The 12,459-nt window shown below is 52.3% G+C and overlaps 1 protein-coding gene across 1 annotated transcript in view; it reads right to left on the bottom strand.

The window, feature by feature from the left end:
* The window catches only part of FLT4 (fms related receptor tyrosine kinase 4), a 57,596-nt gene that overhangs the window by 33,785 nt on the left and 11,352 nt on the right, over positions 1–12,459 (bottom strand). Inside the window, exon 2 of the mRNA XM_021552182.3 lies at positions 2,471–2,567. Coding sequence (XP_021407857.1) covers positions 2,471–2,567 — 97 coding nt within the window. The remainder of the gene's footprint in view (positions 1–2,470; positions 2,568–12,459) is intronic.

Genomic DNA, 12,459 nt, shown 5'->3' with positions numbered 1-12,459 from the left:
CTCTGTCTGGGCTTCTCAAGGGTGCCTTGTGCTGGGTAACAAGGGAACAGGACTGCATGTGATGGCATTTGCAAAAGCAGAGCCGCAGCATCTGGTGTGTGTGTGCTGTGCCTTTGTGTATCTGTTGAGCATGCCCAGCTCCAGAGGCATTGCTTGTCCCACAGCCTGGCACGAGCTCTGGTCACTGATGAGGCTTGGTGGGCTGTGGAGCAGGAGCAGGGCAGCAGAGCTGGGGAGGACTGAGATCCAGGCTGCTGCGAGGGAGCCTGAGAGCACAGTTGGCTGCATGGCTCTCACGCTCAGTGGGTGAAGCTTGAAAGGTCTCCAGGGAGTCTCACACGGGGGTTTTGAGCTCATCTTTCTGCTGAAGCACTGCTTCAAGCAAGCCTGTACTCCTGGCTCCAGGGCAGCTCGAAGAGCAGCCAGAGGACATTGCTCTCAAGGGAAGACCAAGGTCAAACTGAAGTCACCTCCAACACGATGCTCAGCAGGAAATCCCTGAATCCTGGATTTGATTTTGTATTTGTTTCTGCCCTACCCTGCCCCACCACCCTCTCCTTTGCCTGTTCTCTTGGTGGTCTGCATGTTTTTCCCTTCAGCTCCCATTAACACAAGCCAGGTCTTCCCAGGGTGGGCCATGGTCCAGAGAAGAGGTTGGAGAAGCAGCTGGGTGTAATTAGAGATCCAGGAACCAGGAAAGATTTAGACTTCATTCAAATTAATAAGTGTCCTGCAGTCAAAGTCCTCTCCTCAAGACAGATAAACACAGAACTGAGAGCTCAGAAAGAAAAGGGGAATGCTCTGAGCCATGCAGGAGATACTGAGACTTATCTATCTGCAGATGGTGTGAAGGACACTGCACAGCCCCAAGGAGCACATCTGGGACACCAGGATGCAGAGGCAAAGAGCAGCTAAAGAACAATATGGGCAGAGGGTACATGGGCTCTAATGCTGTTTGCAGATGGTCCTGTGCTCTTCAGCTGGCCAGTTCAGTCTTTCACAGCTGCTGAAGACTCTTTTACCACACCTCTAACTTCAGTATGTCCTTTAAACTTGGCTCAATCTATAGGCAACAGTCTTGAAAGTGCTTTCTGTGTCCCTTTCTGGACTCCTGTTGAGAAAGGGTCTGCCCTGATTCTAAGCTCATTCAGAATATCCTCACCGAATCTCACCTCTTCAAGGTTTAATAGAGAGTGTCAGTTCCCACATCCCTCTGTGGAGAAAAGTTCCATGGCAGAGCACTGGAATCCCCAAACTCCCTTCTCTTCCTCTATGCTCCCACAGTGGCTGACCACAGCCCCCCCCAGACAGTCATGGACAGATCTCCACCTCACACATTTCCTACATCTCAGCACTCATGACGGCTCCTCAAGACACCAGATGAAAACAAGCCCACAACCACTCAGATTCCCAGACCAAGTGAAAGCAGTTCAGTAATTAATATCAACAACCTTTCCTCTGCCCTTCTCCCTTGGTTATGAACTGATTCACAAAGGAAAAGCAATGCCATCTGTTCCAGGAAAAGTTAAATATGTTTGTGACAAGACATGAACACAATGCCAGCCAAGTGTTTGCAGTAATTACTCTGTGGTTATATATAACACTGAGAAACACCCATTTGAGGCCCATGCTGAATTTAGATCCCCACTGGACCCAGCACTCAGATCCCAAGCATGGATCTGTTTTCAGCTGCTGAAGGGAAACTCCAGGAAAATTGACCTTGGGCAATTCTCCCACTTGTTTATGGGTTTTTTTTATTTTGGTGTGGTTTATTTTTTGGTTTTGTTTTGTTTTTACTTTTTTTTATGCTTTCTGAGACAAGAGACAGTTCAGAAAACACGCACAGTCAAGTGTCCCAGCACACAGAAATCAGTTGGGACACACCACCTTCTCAGAGCCACAGTGTTCAAAACAACCAGAGATTCTCCAGCTCCTCTCACAGTTACCCACCTGGCCTGGCTGGGGCTTCTTTTCACCCACATATATAAAGGGAGAGCATTAAATCCCATCTTCCTGGAAAAGTTGGAGGCCTCTCAGAGCCACCACTAATTGCAGCCTTGCCTTCTCCCATGAGTATTTCTCAGTGTCCCCCAAATGTCCCACTAGATTTATAAACCAGAACTTCAATCTCAGTGACCCCAATGAGGTGGGAATAAGGAATGTCAGAGAAAGACAAGGACAGTCAGGAAGACCAATTTCACTGAAGAGCTTACAGCAAAGCTATCAAATCACACAAAATGTTTCTCTTTCTTCTTCTCTGAAAGACTAGAGTAGAGGTTATCACAGAATCCTCTGAGATGTCTTTTGCTTCTTTTTCAATTAATTAGATTAATTCACACTTGGGGGATGTAGTAAGGCATGCTAATTTGCTGGAGTACTGCAGCCAAGGTGTCCCTGGTGGGCTCTCCTTGTCTGGTCCTCCAACCCTCACCAGGTGAGAGCAGACAAAGCCACACTTGCTGGTGCCTACCTGCAGGTGATGGTCAGCGTGTCCTTGGCGTTGATGACGTGCTCCTCCTTGGTGATGCTCAGAGTAGGAGGGGTCATAGAATAGCTGCTCACCAGATCTGTGGAGAGAAAGGAGAGAGGGGATGATGCAGAGATCCACAAGCCTGGGCCCAGCACTGTGGGCAGCAGGTATCCTAGCCCAAAGAGATGCAAAGGCTTCAGAAGCCAACATCTCCTTGGGGTCTGCTCCTACAAAGGAGCTGGTGCTGGTTCAGTGGGACACAAGAGATTTGCCTGCAGCCCTCGTGGCTCCAGTGAGCAGCTCTTCAGCTCTTGGGCCAGGACCAGACAGCCCCTGGGCTTTGATAGACAGCCTAGCACAGATGAGGACCAGAAAAAAATGGAACACCAGAAACTGGGGATTTCAACTGTAGCCATTCCTTACCAGGTGACTGATATCGGGCTTGCTTGGACTAGGGCTCTACAATGGTCCCCTCTGCTAACCAGAGCGAGTCTGGCACAAGATTTTTCCATACACATGTAGCTTTCTGTAATCAGGAGGACAAATCAGGGATGCCTAGATACCACAAATGAGTTTGTACTGGGATGCTCTCCGGAGGCATTCATGGAATGCCCTTCTCCTGTGGTGCACTCTCATGTGCAGTCACCTGACTAGGACCACCCTTAGTGGATTGCAGCAGCCCCCTTCCCTGTACCAATGGACAGGCTTTCCAGGAGTGAAATTACCCAGGCTCAGGGACAGGCAGTTAAACATTATCGTGCTCTTCTTCCAGCTTTTTTCAGGGAGAGTCCCACTTTTTGTGTCTTTGCATTTTTGGCATGCCAGACATGCACCCTAAGTGAGCTCCTCATGGACAAAACATCTCGAAGTACCGGTTACCCTCAGAGACTACTGTTGTTTTTCATCAGCACAGTGTTGCCAACTGTCATTACTTCATGATCTTTATCTTAAAACTCCAGCTTCTGGAGATGTGAGATAATGCAAAAGAAGTCTTGTTGACTGCAAAAACAAGCAAACTAACTAGAAATAGAGAGGGGGAAAAAATGTTATGGAATGTGAGGCTGTGACTCAGGTAGGTGCTAAATGCTAAGGAAGAAAAGAATGCAAAAATATGCTGCTAGCTTGACTTTCTACAAAAACATGAGGGTTTTTTTTGCAACTGTGTGCTGTGTATGTCTGTTTGCTTCCCTTGTAACATTCAAATCCAGGTATCAGAGAGATCTGGCAGGGTTGGAGAGGTCTCAGGGTTGTGGTGTCTCCACGTGTTTCACAAGCAGCTCTAACACCTGTACTCTAGAGCTGTGACCTGAGGACTACAGTTTGAGAGCCTCTGGATAAGAGGAAATGGTCTTAGGTTGCCTTGAGCGGGGGGTTAATATTGAATATTAGGAAAAATTTCTACACCGAAAAGGCGGTCAGGCATTGGAACAGGGTAGTGGTAGAGCCACTATCCCTGGCAATGTTCAAAAGACACGTGGATGTGGCCCTTGGAGACATGATTTAGTGATGAACACACTGGTGCCGGGTAAATGGCTGGACCTGATGATTTTAGAAGTCTTTTCCAACTTTAATCATCCAGTGATTCTAGGAATGTTTCTCCATGGGGAACCCTGACCTAGGAGACAACAAAGGTCCACCAGCTTCTCAGCCACAGGGGTGGCGTGGAGATCCAGGCTGGTGGAGAAGCCGCGGTGCCAGCAGGAGAGGCTGCTGTGGGACAGGGCGGTGAGGGACGTGCGGAGCGGCACCGCCAGCGCTGCCAGCCCGGCCTGCCGGCCTCGTCCCCCCAATTGTTCTCCACTTCCTTCCCGCCTGCGCGCCTCTGAGGTGCTGTCCCCATGGCTGCCCCCATGGCAACAGCAGGGTGACAGCCGTCTCCCCGCCATCTCCGCCTCCCCTTGCCCACGCAAAGGAGCCTCAGCCCAGGGCCAGTCCTGTGTGTGTGTCCCGCTGCCACGGCCTGTCCTACAAACATTGCCCCCTCAACAGCAGCAGCAGCAGCAGCCATCCCTTGTCACTCAACACACGGGTCGCTGTGGTCCCTGGGTTGCGTGGCGCTCGGCCACCATGGAGGACAATGGAGGACACCCCGCCTTGCGCCCCCAACCTCCCCTTTCCCAAAGGAGGGGACGTCAGATGTCACAGAGAAAAAATGTGCCCCGGGGCTGTGAAAATAAATGACCACATTTTTTGTAAAATCCCTTCAAAATGTAACAAGGTTTATTAAAGAAAGGAGGCGGGGGAAGGAATCTGTCTGCTAAGCTGCGTTTCCTATTAATGCCGGACACGCTTATCCCAGTGCAAACACTGCTCCCCAGATGGCCACAGCTTCCCTGTCCATCGTCCCAGGGAGCGGCTGGGGGTGCCTGTCCCCCCCACAGTGCTCAGCCCAAAAAAGCAGAAGATAATGGCTTGCATAGGGCTGGCTGGGGACAGCAAACCCTCTCATCCTGTCTGTGCTCTGGGGCAGCAAGCAGAAAGGTAATCCCCAAAAGTCTGGCATGGCCAGCTCCCAGGCTGGCTGCAACAGGCACTGCATTAGGTCTTAAAACTGGCATGGTTCCTCTGCTTGAACCACTAAATAAGTGCCAGGGTGGCAGAAGTCTCTTGGCCAATGCTGTGCCCCACCACCGGGGCTGGGGGGAGCAGGACGGCAGCAGAAATAACCCCCTGCCTCCCTTCACGTGCTGCCTGGTGACCTGTTAGCAAACAACACCAGGGGGTGGAGGGGAAGAAAGGAAAAGTACGATCTGTGCAGGTTGGGGCTGTGGGATTCCTGCAGATGCATCCTGTCCATGGCCCTCCGTGAGTACAACAGGAAAAGGAACCACTGCTCACTCCGAAAGCACCGTGGCGCGGGGCTGGGGACACTCCTGCTGCTGGCAGCACTGCTGGCCAGCATTCGTGGCCATCCAGCCCCTTCACCAGCCTGAATTGCTGGGAGCTTTGGGGACTCCCTGCACTGGCTCAGCTGGGGACCCACTGCTCACATTGATGCCTGGCATCTTGGGATGCCGATGCTGAGAGCCACCCATGGCATCCAGGACAGGCAAAGGGATGCACAGAGCCATTCCCAGCCTGCAAAATCATCAAAGCCATCAGCTTTCCCTGCAAAAATTCTCTATCACTCTGTGCTTGCCAGACTGATACACCCCATTGCTGGCCTTGCCCTTTCCCTCCCCAAGGGAGCGTGTGCCCTGCCGTGGCTCTCTCCTGTGTTTTGCTCTCCCCAGCCCTGAACTTGGTGCTGGGTTTGGCCATTAAATCTCTGCTAACCGACACACAGATGGTTTGTGTCTCTGGCAAATCCCAGAGTGTGAGGGAGATGTCTCCAGAGCATGGAGTGTCTCCTCTCTTCTGAGTCCCTCCTTCCCCACCTCCAACCCCTGTGATGCTTTATCTCCTCAGCCCTCCAAGCAGCTCCCGCTTTCTCCCGCACACCCAATTGTACCCTTGCACAGGGAGAGCATTAATGTAATTAAAAAGGCATGCAGCAGCTCTGGCTTTGTTTTTTCAAGATGGTTGCAGCTTTTTTCAAGCAAGTTGGCAGCAGGATATTAAAATAAACAGAGGGGGATTGATGGGATGCGGTGAGAGGAAGCAGGATCCCACAGCCAGTCACACCTTGTCTATTCCCAGAGAATCACATTTCCCAGCAGTTTTCTTTGCCTTGATCTTGCAGTGCATGGCTCTGAAAGGGGCCAGGCTGCACTGAGGGCCTTCTCCTTATCACTGGTGGCTGCTTCATTTTCAGGCCCCTCTACCTCTTTCTGCACCGTGACACCACTGCTGCTCTCAGTTGCATCCTGCATCCAGGGCTCTCCCTACCTCGTGGGGAAGCCACGTTCACCCTGGAAAGTGCTATCCACACCAGGGCATCTCGCAGCCTGACCTCTTCCCTCCACCCTTGGGCATGTGGGAAAGCCCCTCTTGGAGCCTGGTTTTGCCTTGTGAGGGCTGCAGATGCTCAATCCCTGCAGAGCAGCATCAGTGCCAGAGCCAGCACTGCCACAGCGTGCCATGGCTTTGGGAACAGAGCAAAGGCTGTGTGCAGGACAAGGTAAGCATGGTATGGTGCAGTATGGCACAGCACAGCTCCTGCTCTCCATCTGCTTCCACTCACAGGAAGCCCTGCACCGGATCCTCCCCCAAGCCCCCACACACCACCTCAGCCCCTCTCTGCTTCCCCTTCCCTCCCTCTCTGCTGAGTCGGCCCTGCTGACTGATGAACGGGGCGCCTTTCCGGAGAGGGATTTTGTTCACACTCTGTCCTTCTCGCTGACTTCCTTCCCTGGCACTGGGCTGCATCGCTCTGGTCACAGCCACCACGTGTCCCCAGCTAACCGGCCCAGCTCATGCTCCTGCCACCACCAACATGCACAAAGCAAAGCTGCTCCAGGTGAGGCCTGTCTCCCTGCACCTTGCCCCAGTGCTATACTGGGGCAAAAGATCAGCTGGAAGGGAAAAGAGCATTCTTTCCCCCAGCAAAGCTCCCCTGACCCTGCTATCACCCCAACTCTGCTGTTTTCAGACAAAAACTCACAGTCAGTGAGCATCTGTTCAATGAAGCAATGCAGGAACTCAAGATTTGGACACTTTCTAAAAAGGAAAATTTTCTTTGTGCCAGATACTATGTAAGCAAAGCTTTGCTCCTCAGCAGCCAACAGTAAAATTCTGGTACCTCTTTGGCCAAGAGGGACTATTCAAAAGAGCTGCAGTAGCTAGCACTGGGGCAGAGGGAGGAGAAGCTTTGCTCTGCTCTTTCTGCAGACTTCTTCTCCTGCCTTCCTGGCTGGACTTGTCTGAATCAGGAGCATTTTCTGGCAAAACTGCATGTTCCCCATGGGAAGTAACTCTGGCACCTCAGGTGCCATTTCCCCCCCTGCTCCAGTTACAATTCCCCACTTGCCCTGTGGTGGTACAACTCACTGCTCTTGTTCTGGAGGACCTGTGGTTGCCCACAGACATGTGGGAAGTCCACGTGCTGGAGGCAGAGCCAGGCCAAATTCCCACCTACAGGGCTGAAGTTCCTCCATAGAGTGACTTGCTCTCATGCACGGGGCAAGCATCCAACTGTGGGTTGGAGCAGCAAAGCGTGAGTGTCACGTCACACAAGGAGCAGGCAGCTGGCAGAGCAGCAGGGGAAATCTGAAGTAGGGCTGTCAGCTCCTCCTCTTCCTCCTCCCAGTGCTCTCCAGTAGGGAGGAAGGCTTGTTTTGCAGAGAGGTGAGATATCACACGAGGCTGAGAAATAAATGTCAGGCTCCAGCCGATGTAGGGATGAAATACCGGGTGTCTTTTCTCCAAACTCACAGCGGGCAAAGTGAGCCCCAAACATTGGTGGGAACTGACACCAAAATAGAGCAGATTCTGCCCAGCAGCCTGTGCCTGAGGACCGCCTGGGCAGGGTGACAGCCACCCAGATCCACAGTGAAGATAGGAGGAAAACAGATGGAAACAGGCTAATGAACAAATGAAAAAAGAGAATAAAACTGAAAATCACCTCCAAACGATGCATGTGCACAAGGACAAAGAGAGCAGACACCTTCTTTTATGGGTTCATGGAAGATGTTCTCTGTCCTATAACTCAGGGTTGACCCTCAGTTCAGACCTGCCTCAGAAGGGTTAAACAGGGGGGCTGTGCTTCTCAGTGCAGGAGCAGCCTCTCTGATCCTGCTGTTGTGCTACAGTACCACCACAGTCCCAGCCCCACAACTGAACCCACACACCAGGGGCTCACACAGGCCTTGGGCAGCACCTTTCCCCTTCTCACCGTGGGCAGTGCCAATGGCAAGGCATTGGTCCTTTGGTCTGCACATTTTTGTCCGTGCACCTCAAAGCCCTGCAACAACACCAAATCAAAGTGGGGCAGATTTCTGTCCTCACCAGTTTGTGGGGATGTACCCAAAGCATCAGATGTTCCATTGTTTCAGTTAGGACATGTGTCCTTTCTCAGGGGACAGAAAGGAAAAATAAATATAGAAGCTCAGTCAATACAACCACAGAGGTGACCATCATTGTGTGGTATCTGAACTTTCCTGTGCACCACCAGTAGTGTGAGACATCATCTTTGCCCCAAAACACCTGTGGGCAAGTTGGTGTGTGGAGGTGGGAGCCCCCTGAGCAGGAACCAACAGGAGGACTGAGGAAGGGGCCACCAGAGGACCACCAGAGCTGGTGAAAATGCTTTTCTTAGGGAGACACCCTAAGCATCCTGTGTCTGCAGTGATGCCAGGTGAGGAGGAAGGACATGTGTCCAAATAGACAAGACATTTGGAGATTGAAGGAACAGGGCTTTCCTCCAGCTCAGCATCTGCAACCAGGGGGAGACCCCAGCCAAAGCATATCCCTGCCTGGCAGCCAAGTGGGGAGTGGGATGAGGTGGGCAGAGAAATAAGCAGCACATTACATGGCAGCAGCATGGTCACAACACCAGGAGTAGCCACAGCCAGAGCAGCATTACCCTGAGGCTGGGCATTCCCTGCTTCCCCAGCCCCTGGCACCCCACAGCTGCACACCCAGTGCCTGTGGCTCTGGCCAAACAGGCCTCAGTCCAAAACTCTGCTTGGCCTCAGTGCATGCACCCCAACAAGTCTCTTTAGTCTCTCATGGCTGATAAACTTTAATTAATAGGTTCTTTTCTGGTGTCTCGTAACTACCTGCACCGATGGGTAATGAGGCAGTAAAAGGCACAAGGTCTCTGGGCTCCTCCAACATTTCACCTTCCAAGCTGGGTGTCCATCAGGGAAGAGAAACAGAGCAGCTCAAAAGCAGAAAAAAAACACTTTCAAGAGAGATGGGCTGTCCTGAGGAGCAAAGTTATCTGCGTATCCCCGGTCCCTTGGTGCCTTCAGGCAGGGATTTATAGCAGGGTATTTCCGAGCCAGCTGCCCTGGGCAGCAGAGCTCGGCTACACCCAATGCCTGACCATGCTCTCACCTGTTTTTGGACTCTGCCCTGCCCCAGGGTCCTGCCACCACGTCATCCCAAAGCATCCCAAAGAGGGGTCAGCGATCCTGGCTGGGAGTGTTTATCTGTCTGCCGCTCTCCCTCGGCAGGAAGCTCTATCTCACCATCGCCCTGCTCGCTCCAGCCCGGTTTCCTGCTCCATCCTGCCAGGTTTACCCTGCTTTTTCCTCCTCCCCTCCCCCTGCCCCACGGCTGTCAGCCCATGTTTGCATTTCTGTCTCCTGCCGTCTTTCCTCTCCCTGCCCGTGTCCCCCCCGCGCTCGCTCCCTGCCCCATCCTCCCCGAGCGGCTCCGTCCCGAGCCAAAGTTAGCCCGTGTCAGGTAGCCGCATGTCCGGCCGGGGGCAGCGGGTCAGCCGGGGCCACCCTGCAGACCTCCTCCAGGATCTCTGCTGTCAGCAGCCTCCCCGGGCCCCAGGGGAGCGCCTGTTTGCTGCCCTCGCTGCAGCGAGGGATGCTCCGGCACATCACAGGGCTGGTTTCCCTTTCTGCTGCGGGCCAGGGCTGGCCAGACGCTGCTTTGTTTGGTCCTCCATTCCCTGGATCGCTCCGCGTTTGTTGGCTGCCTGCTCCTGCCCGGAGAATCCTTTTCCTGCCTTTGAGATAGAGGATGCTCGAGCCATCTGTGTGTTTTATTTCCTTGTAGAAACTCACAAGCCAAGGATTGCTTCCTCTCCCTGACATTTCAGAGGGCAGCTCCGGCTCAGCGGGATGCGCAGGGAGGGGAGGGGGAGCCCAGCGCCTTCAGACAGGAACAGGACCTATTCTGTCCGCAGGATTCACTCCCTAAGCGGCAGAAATCCTCAGACCTACCCAAATGCCTGTGGCAGCTCCCACTCTGCCACCGCCGTGGCTCTGCAGGAGTGCTGGGTGAGCTGTCCTGCTTAGCATACATAACCAGCCCTTTTCCAGTGGCCCCTATTAACTGCACGGCCAAACCCTTGCAAAACTCAATTAAAATTATCCTCCCACATCTTAAGGACTGTCAGGTTGCTTCTCTTCCTGTTTTAATTTACGTCTTTCAAAATCTCACCCTGCTCACATTCTCTGCCCCAGCCAGGTGTGATTAACGTGGTGTAGAAGGAGCAGAGGGATCGGATGGCTTTCGGGACTGATATCAGCAATTAACACCGTTCCTTACATCTCTGACTTGAAGGGATGCAAAGGATGATCCATAGCTTGTGTGAAATGAGTGTTGGTCCAGTTCCACTACTTGGCAAAAGGTATTGCCAGCACAAATGCATGGTTAGGATGGGACATCCCCTGGGGGCCCTGGGGGCATGGGATCTCCAGGCAAGTGTTTTGGGAAAGGCTTGTACTGCTGCTCCTTCTATTACACCTCTTTGGGATTGCTCAGGGGTTCCCTGACCATTGCAGGATTCAGAGGTTAATTCTACCCTGTGACTATCCAGGTGCAACCCCAGGGGCTTTGCTGGCCTGAGGTACCTCTGGCAGCAGTGGGTACAAACCCATGGGACCCTAAGGACACATCTTTGGCCATTGAGGAGAAATGGCAGCCCATCAGTGATTAAAGGGAAACGATGGAATGAAATTACAATCCACTGCTTCTTACACTGTACCTGACGGAGTTATGAGGCAGATGACCAAGTACCTCTTCATGCAACTCAAACTAAATTGTGGATTTTTCCGCTGTGGGATACCCACAGAGAGATTCCCAAAGAGAGATAAGCCCCCAGAAGACAAGTTACTAGCAACTCTTACACACCATGATCCAGGTGAGACATCCAGGTCCAGGGGTCTCTAAGCCACCCACTGCCATAACAGAGTGTGTACATCCAGGATCTTCCTGTCCATGCCAGGGCATCATCCCCTTTCCCAGAGCTCCAGCTGCCCATGCTGAGGCTGCTGGCAGTCCAGGCAAAGCCAAGACCAGTTTCAGCCCCTGGGCAGAGGTTTCCACCCACAGACATAGACTTTGCTGCACGAACAGAGGAAGGGGAAAGCCTGAGAAACAGTGGAGAGAGACTCTAGATTCAACATCATCAACTATAGCTCTGTCATGAGCCATTTCCAGAGGCTCAGGTGAATTCCTGCTGAAGCAAACTGCAGGTGTGCTGTTGGGGCAAGATGGAGTTCAAGCCATGGGAAGCCTCAGCATCCAACTCTTGCTGGGAGATGAGGAGGCAGAAGGCAGCTGACCGGGAAGTCAGACAGAGCCCGAGGGTCAGCACTGAGCACAGAGAGAAAAGGGCAGTAGCATTTGGAAAGAAAAAAACAAGTCACAGGTTTGCTTTTTCCTTGATGTGTGTGGGCTTAATTGCTGGCCTTTGAAGTTTAACTCTTCCCAAGACTGTTGGTTTGTGGACAGACTGAGCAGGACACTGAAAAAGCCCTGTACACCATTCAGGGCAGGTTTTCCCCACGTGAGCAAAGCCTGGGGTGCCCTGCCTGCCTCCTGCCCAGCCTGCTGCTCCAGACTGACTGTGATGGGCTTTTTCAGGGGTCTGCAAGCCCTGCAGCTGTGCTGGGAGACAAGGTACCAAGCAGAAAAAGACCTGCTTCTCCATCTTCATGTCCCTGGAGTCTGCATCCAGATGTTTGCTACTTAGCTGTGAACTGAAATCAACTCAGAGCCCTCAAACCAAACAGCTGCCCTGGAGCTGGCAGTGACTGTTCTCTGCAGCACAACCCACCCTCAAGTTGATCTCCAGCTGTGAGGCGCAAGAGAAGCTGATTGATAAACAGGGTAAGTGGGGAAAAAATAATTTTGCAATTAGATTATTATCTTGGCCTTGGAAAACCTGCATTCAACTCCCCATCTGCTCTGGGCTCCCTGGAAGGCTGTCATACAGCTTCCATGTACCTCCATCCCTGCCTGAGCCACCGAGCGTAGGGCAGCAGAAACTGGTCTGCTCTGGCTTGGAAAAATGTATACTGGTGCAAGAAATGAGAAATCCTTATTCCTTCTAATTAAAGGTACACAGGGAACAAAGAAAATTAATTTAGCCCAGAGTCAATGCAACATGAAAAAACTACATTAGGTGAGGATGGGTGTAGAAA

This window comes from Lonchura striata, chromosome 15 (assembly GCF_046129695.1).
Source record: "Lonchura striata isolate bLonStr1 chromosome 15, bLonStr1.mat, whole genome shotgun sequence".
Classification (NCBI taxonomy): Eukaryota; Metazoa; Chordata; class Aves; order Passeriformes; family Estrildidae; genus Lonchura; species Lonchura striata.
The sequence above is the reverse complement of the archived record's forward strand: the minus strand, read 5'-3'. Positions and strand labels throughout refer to the sequence as shown.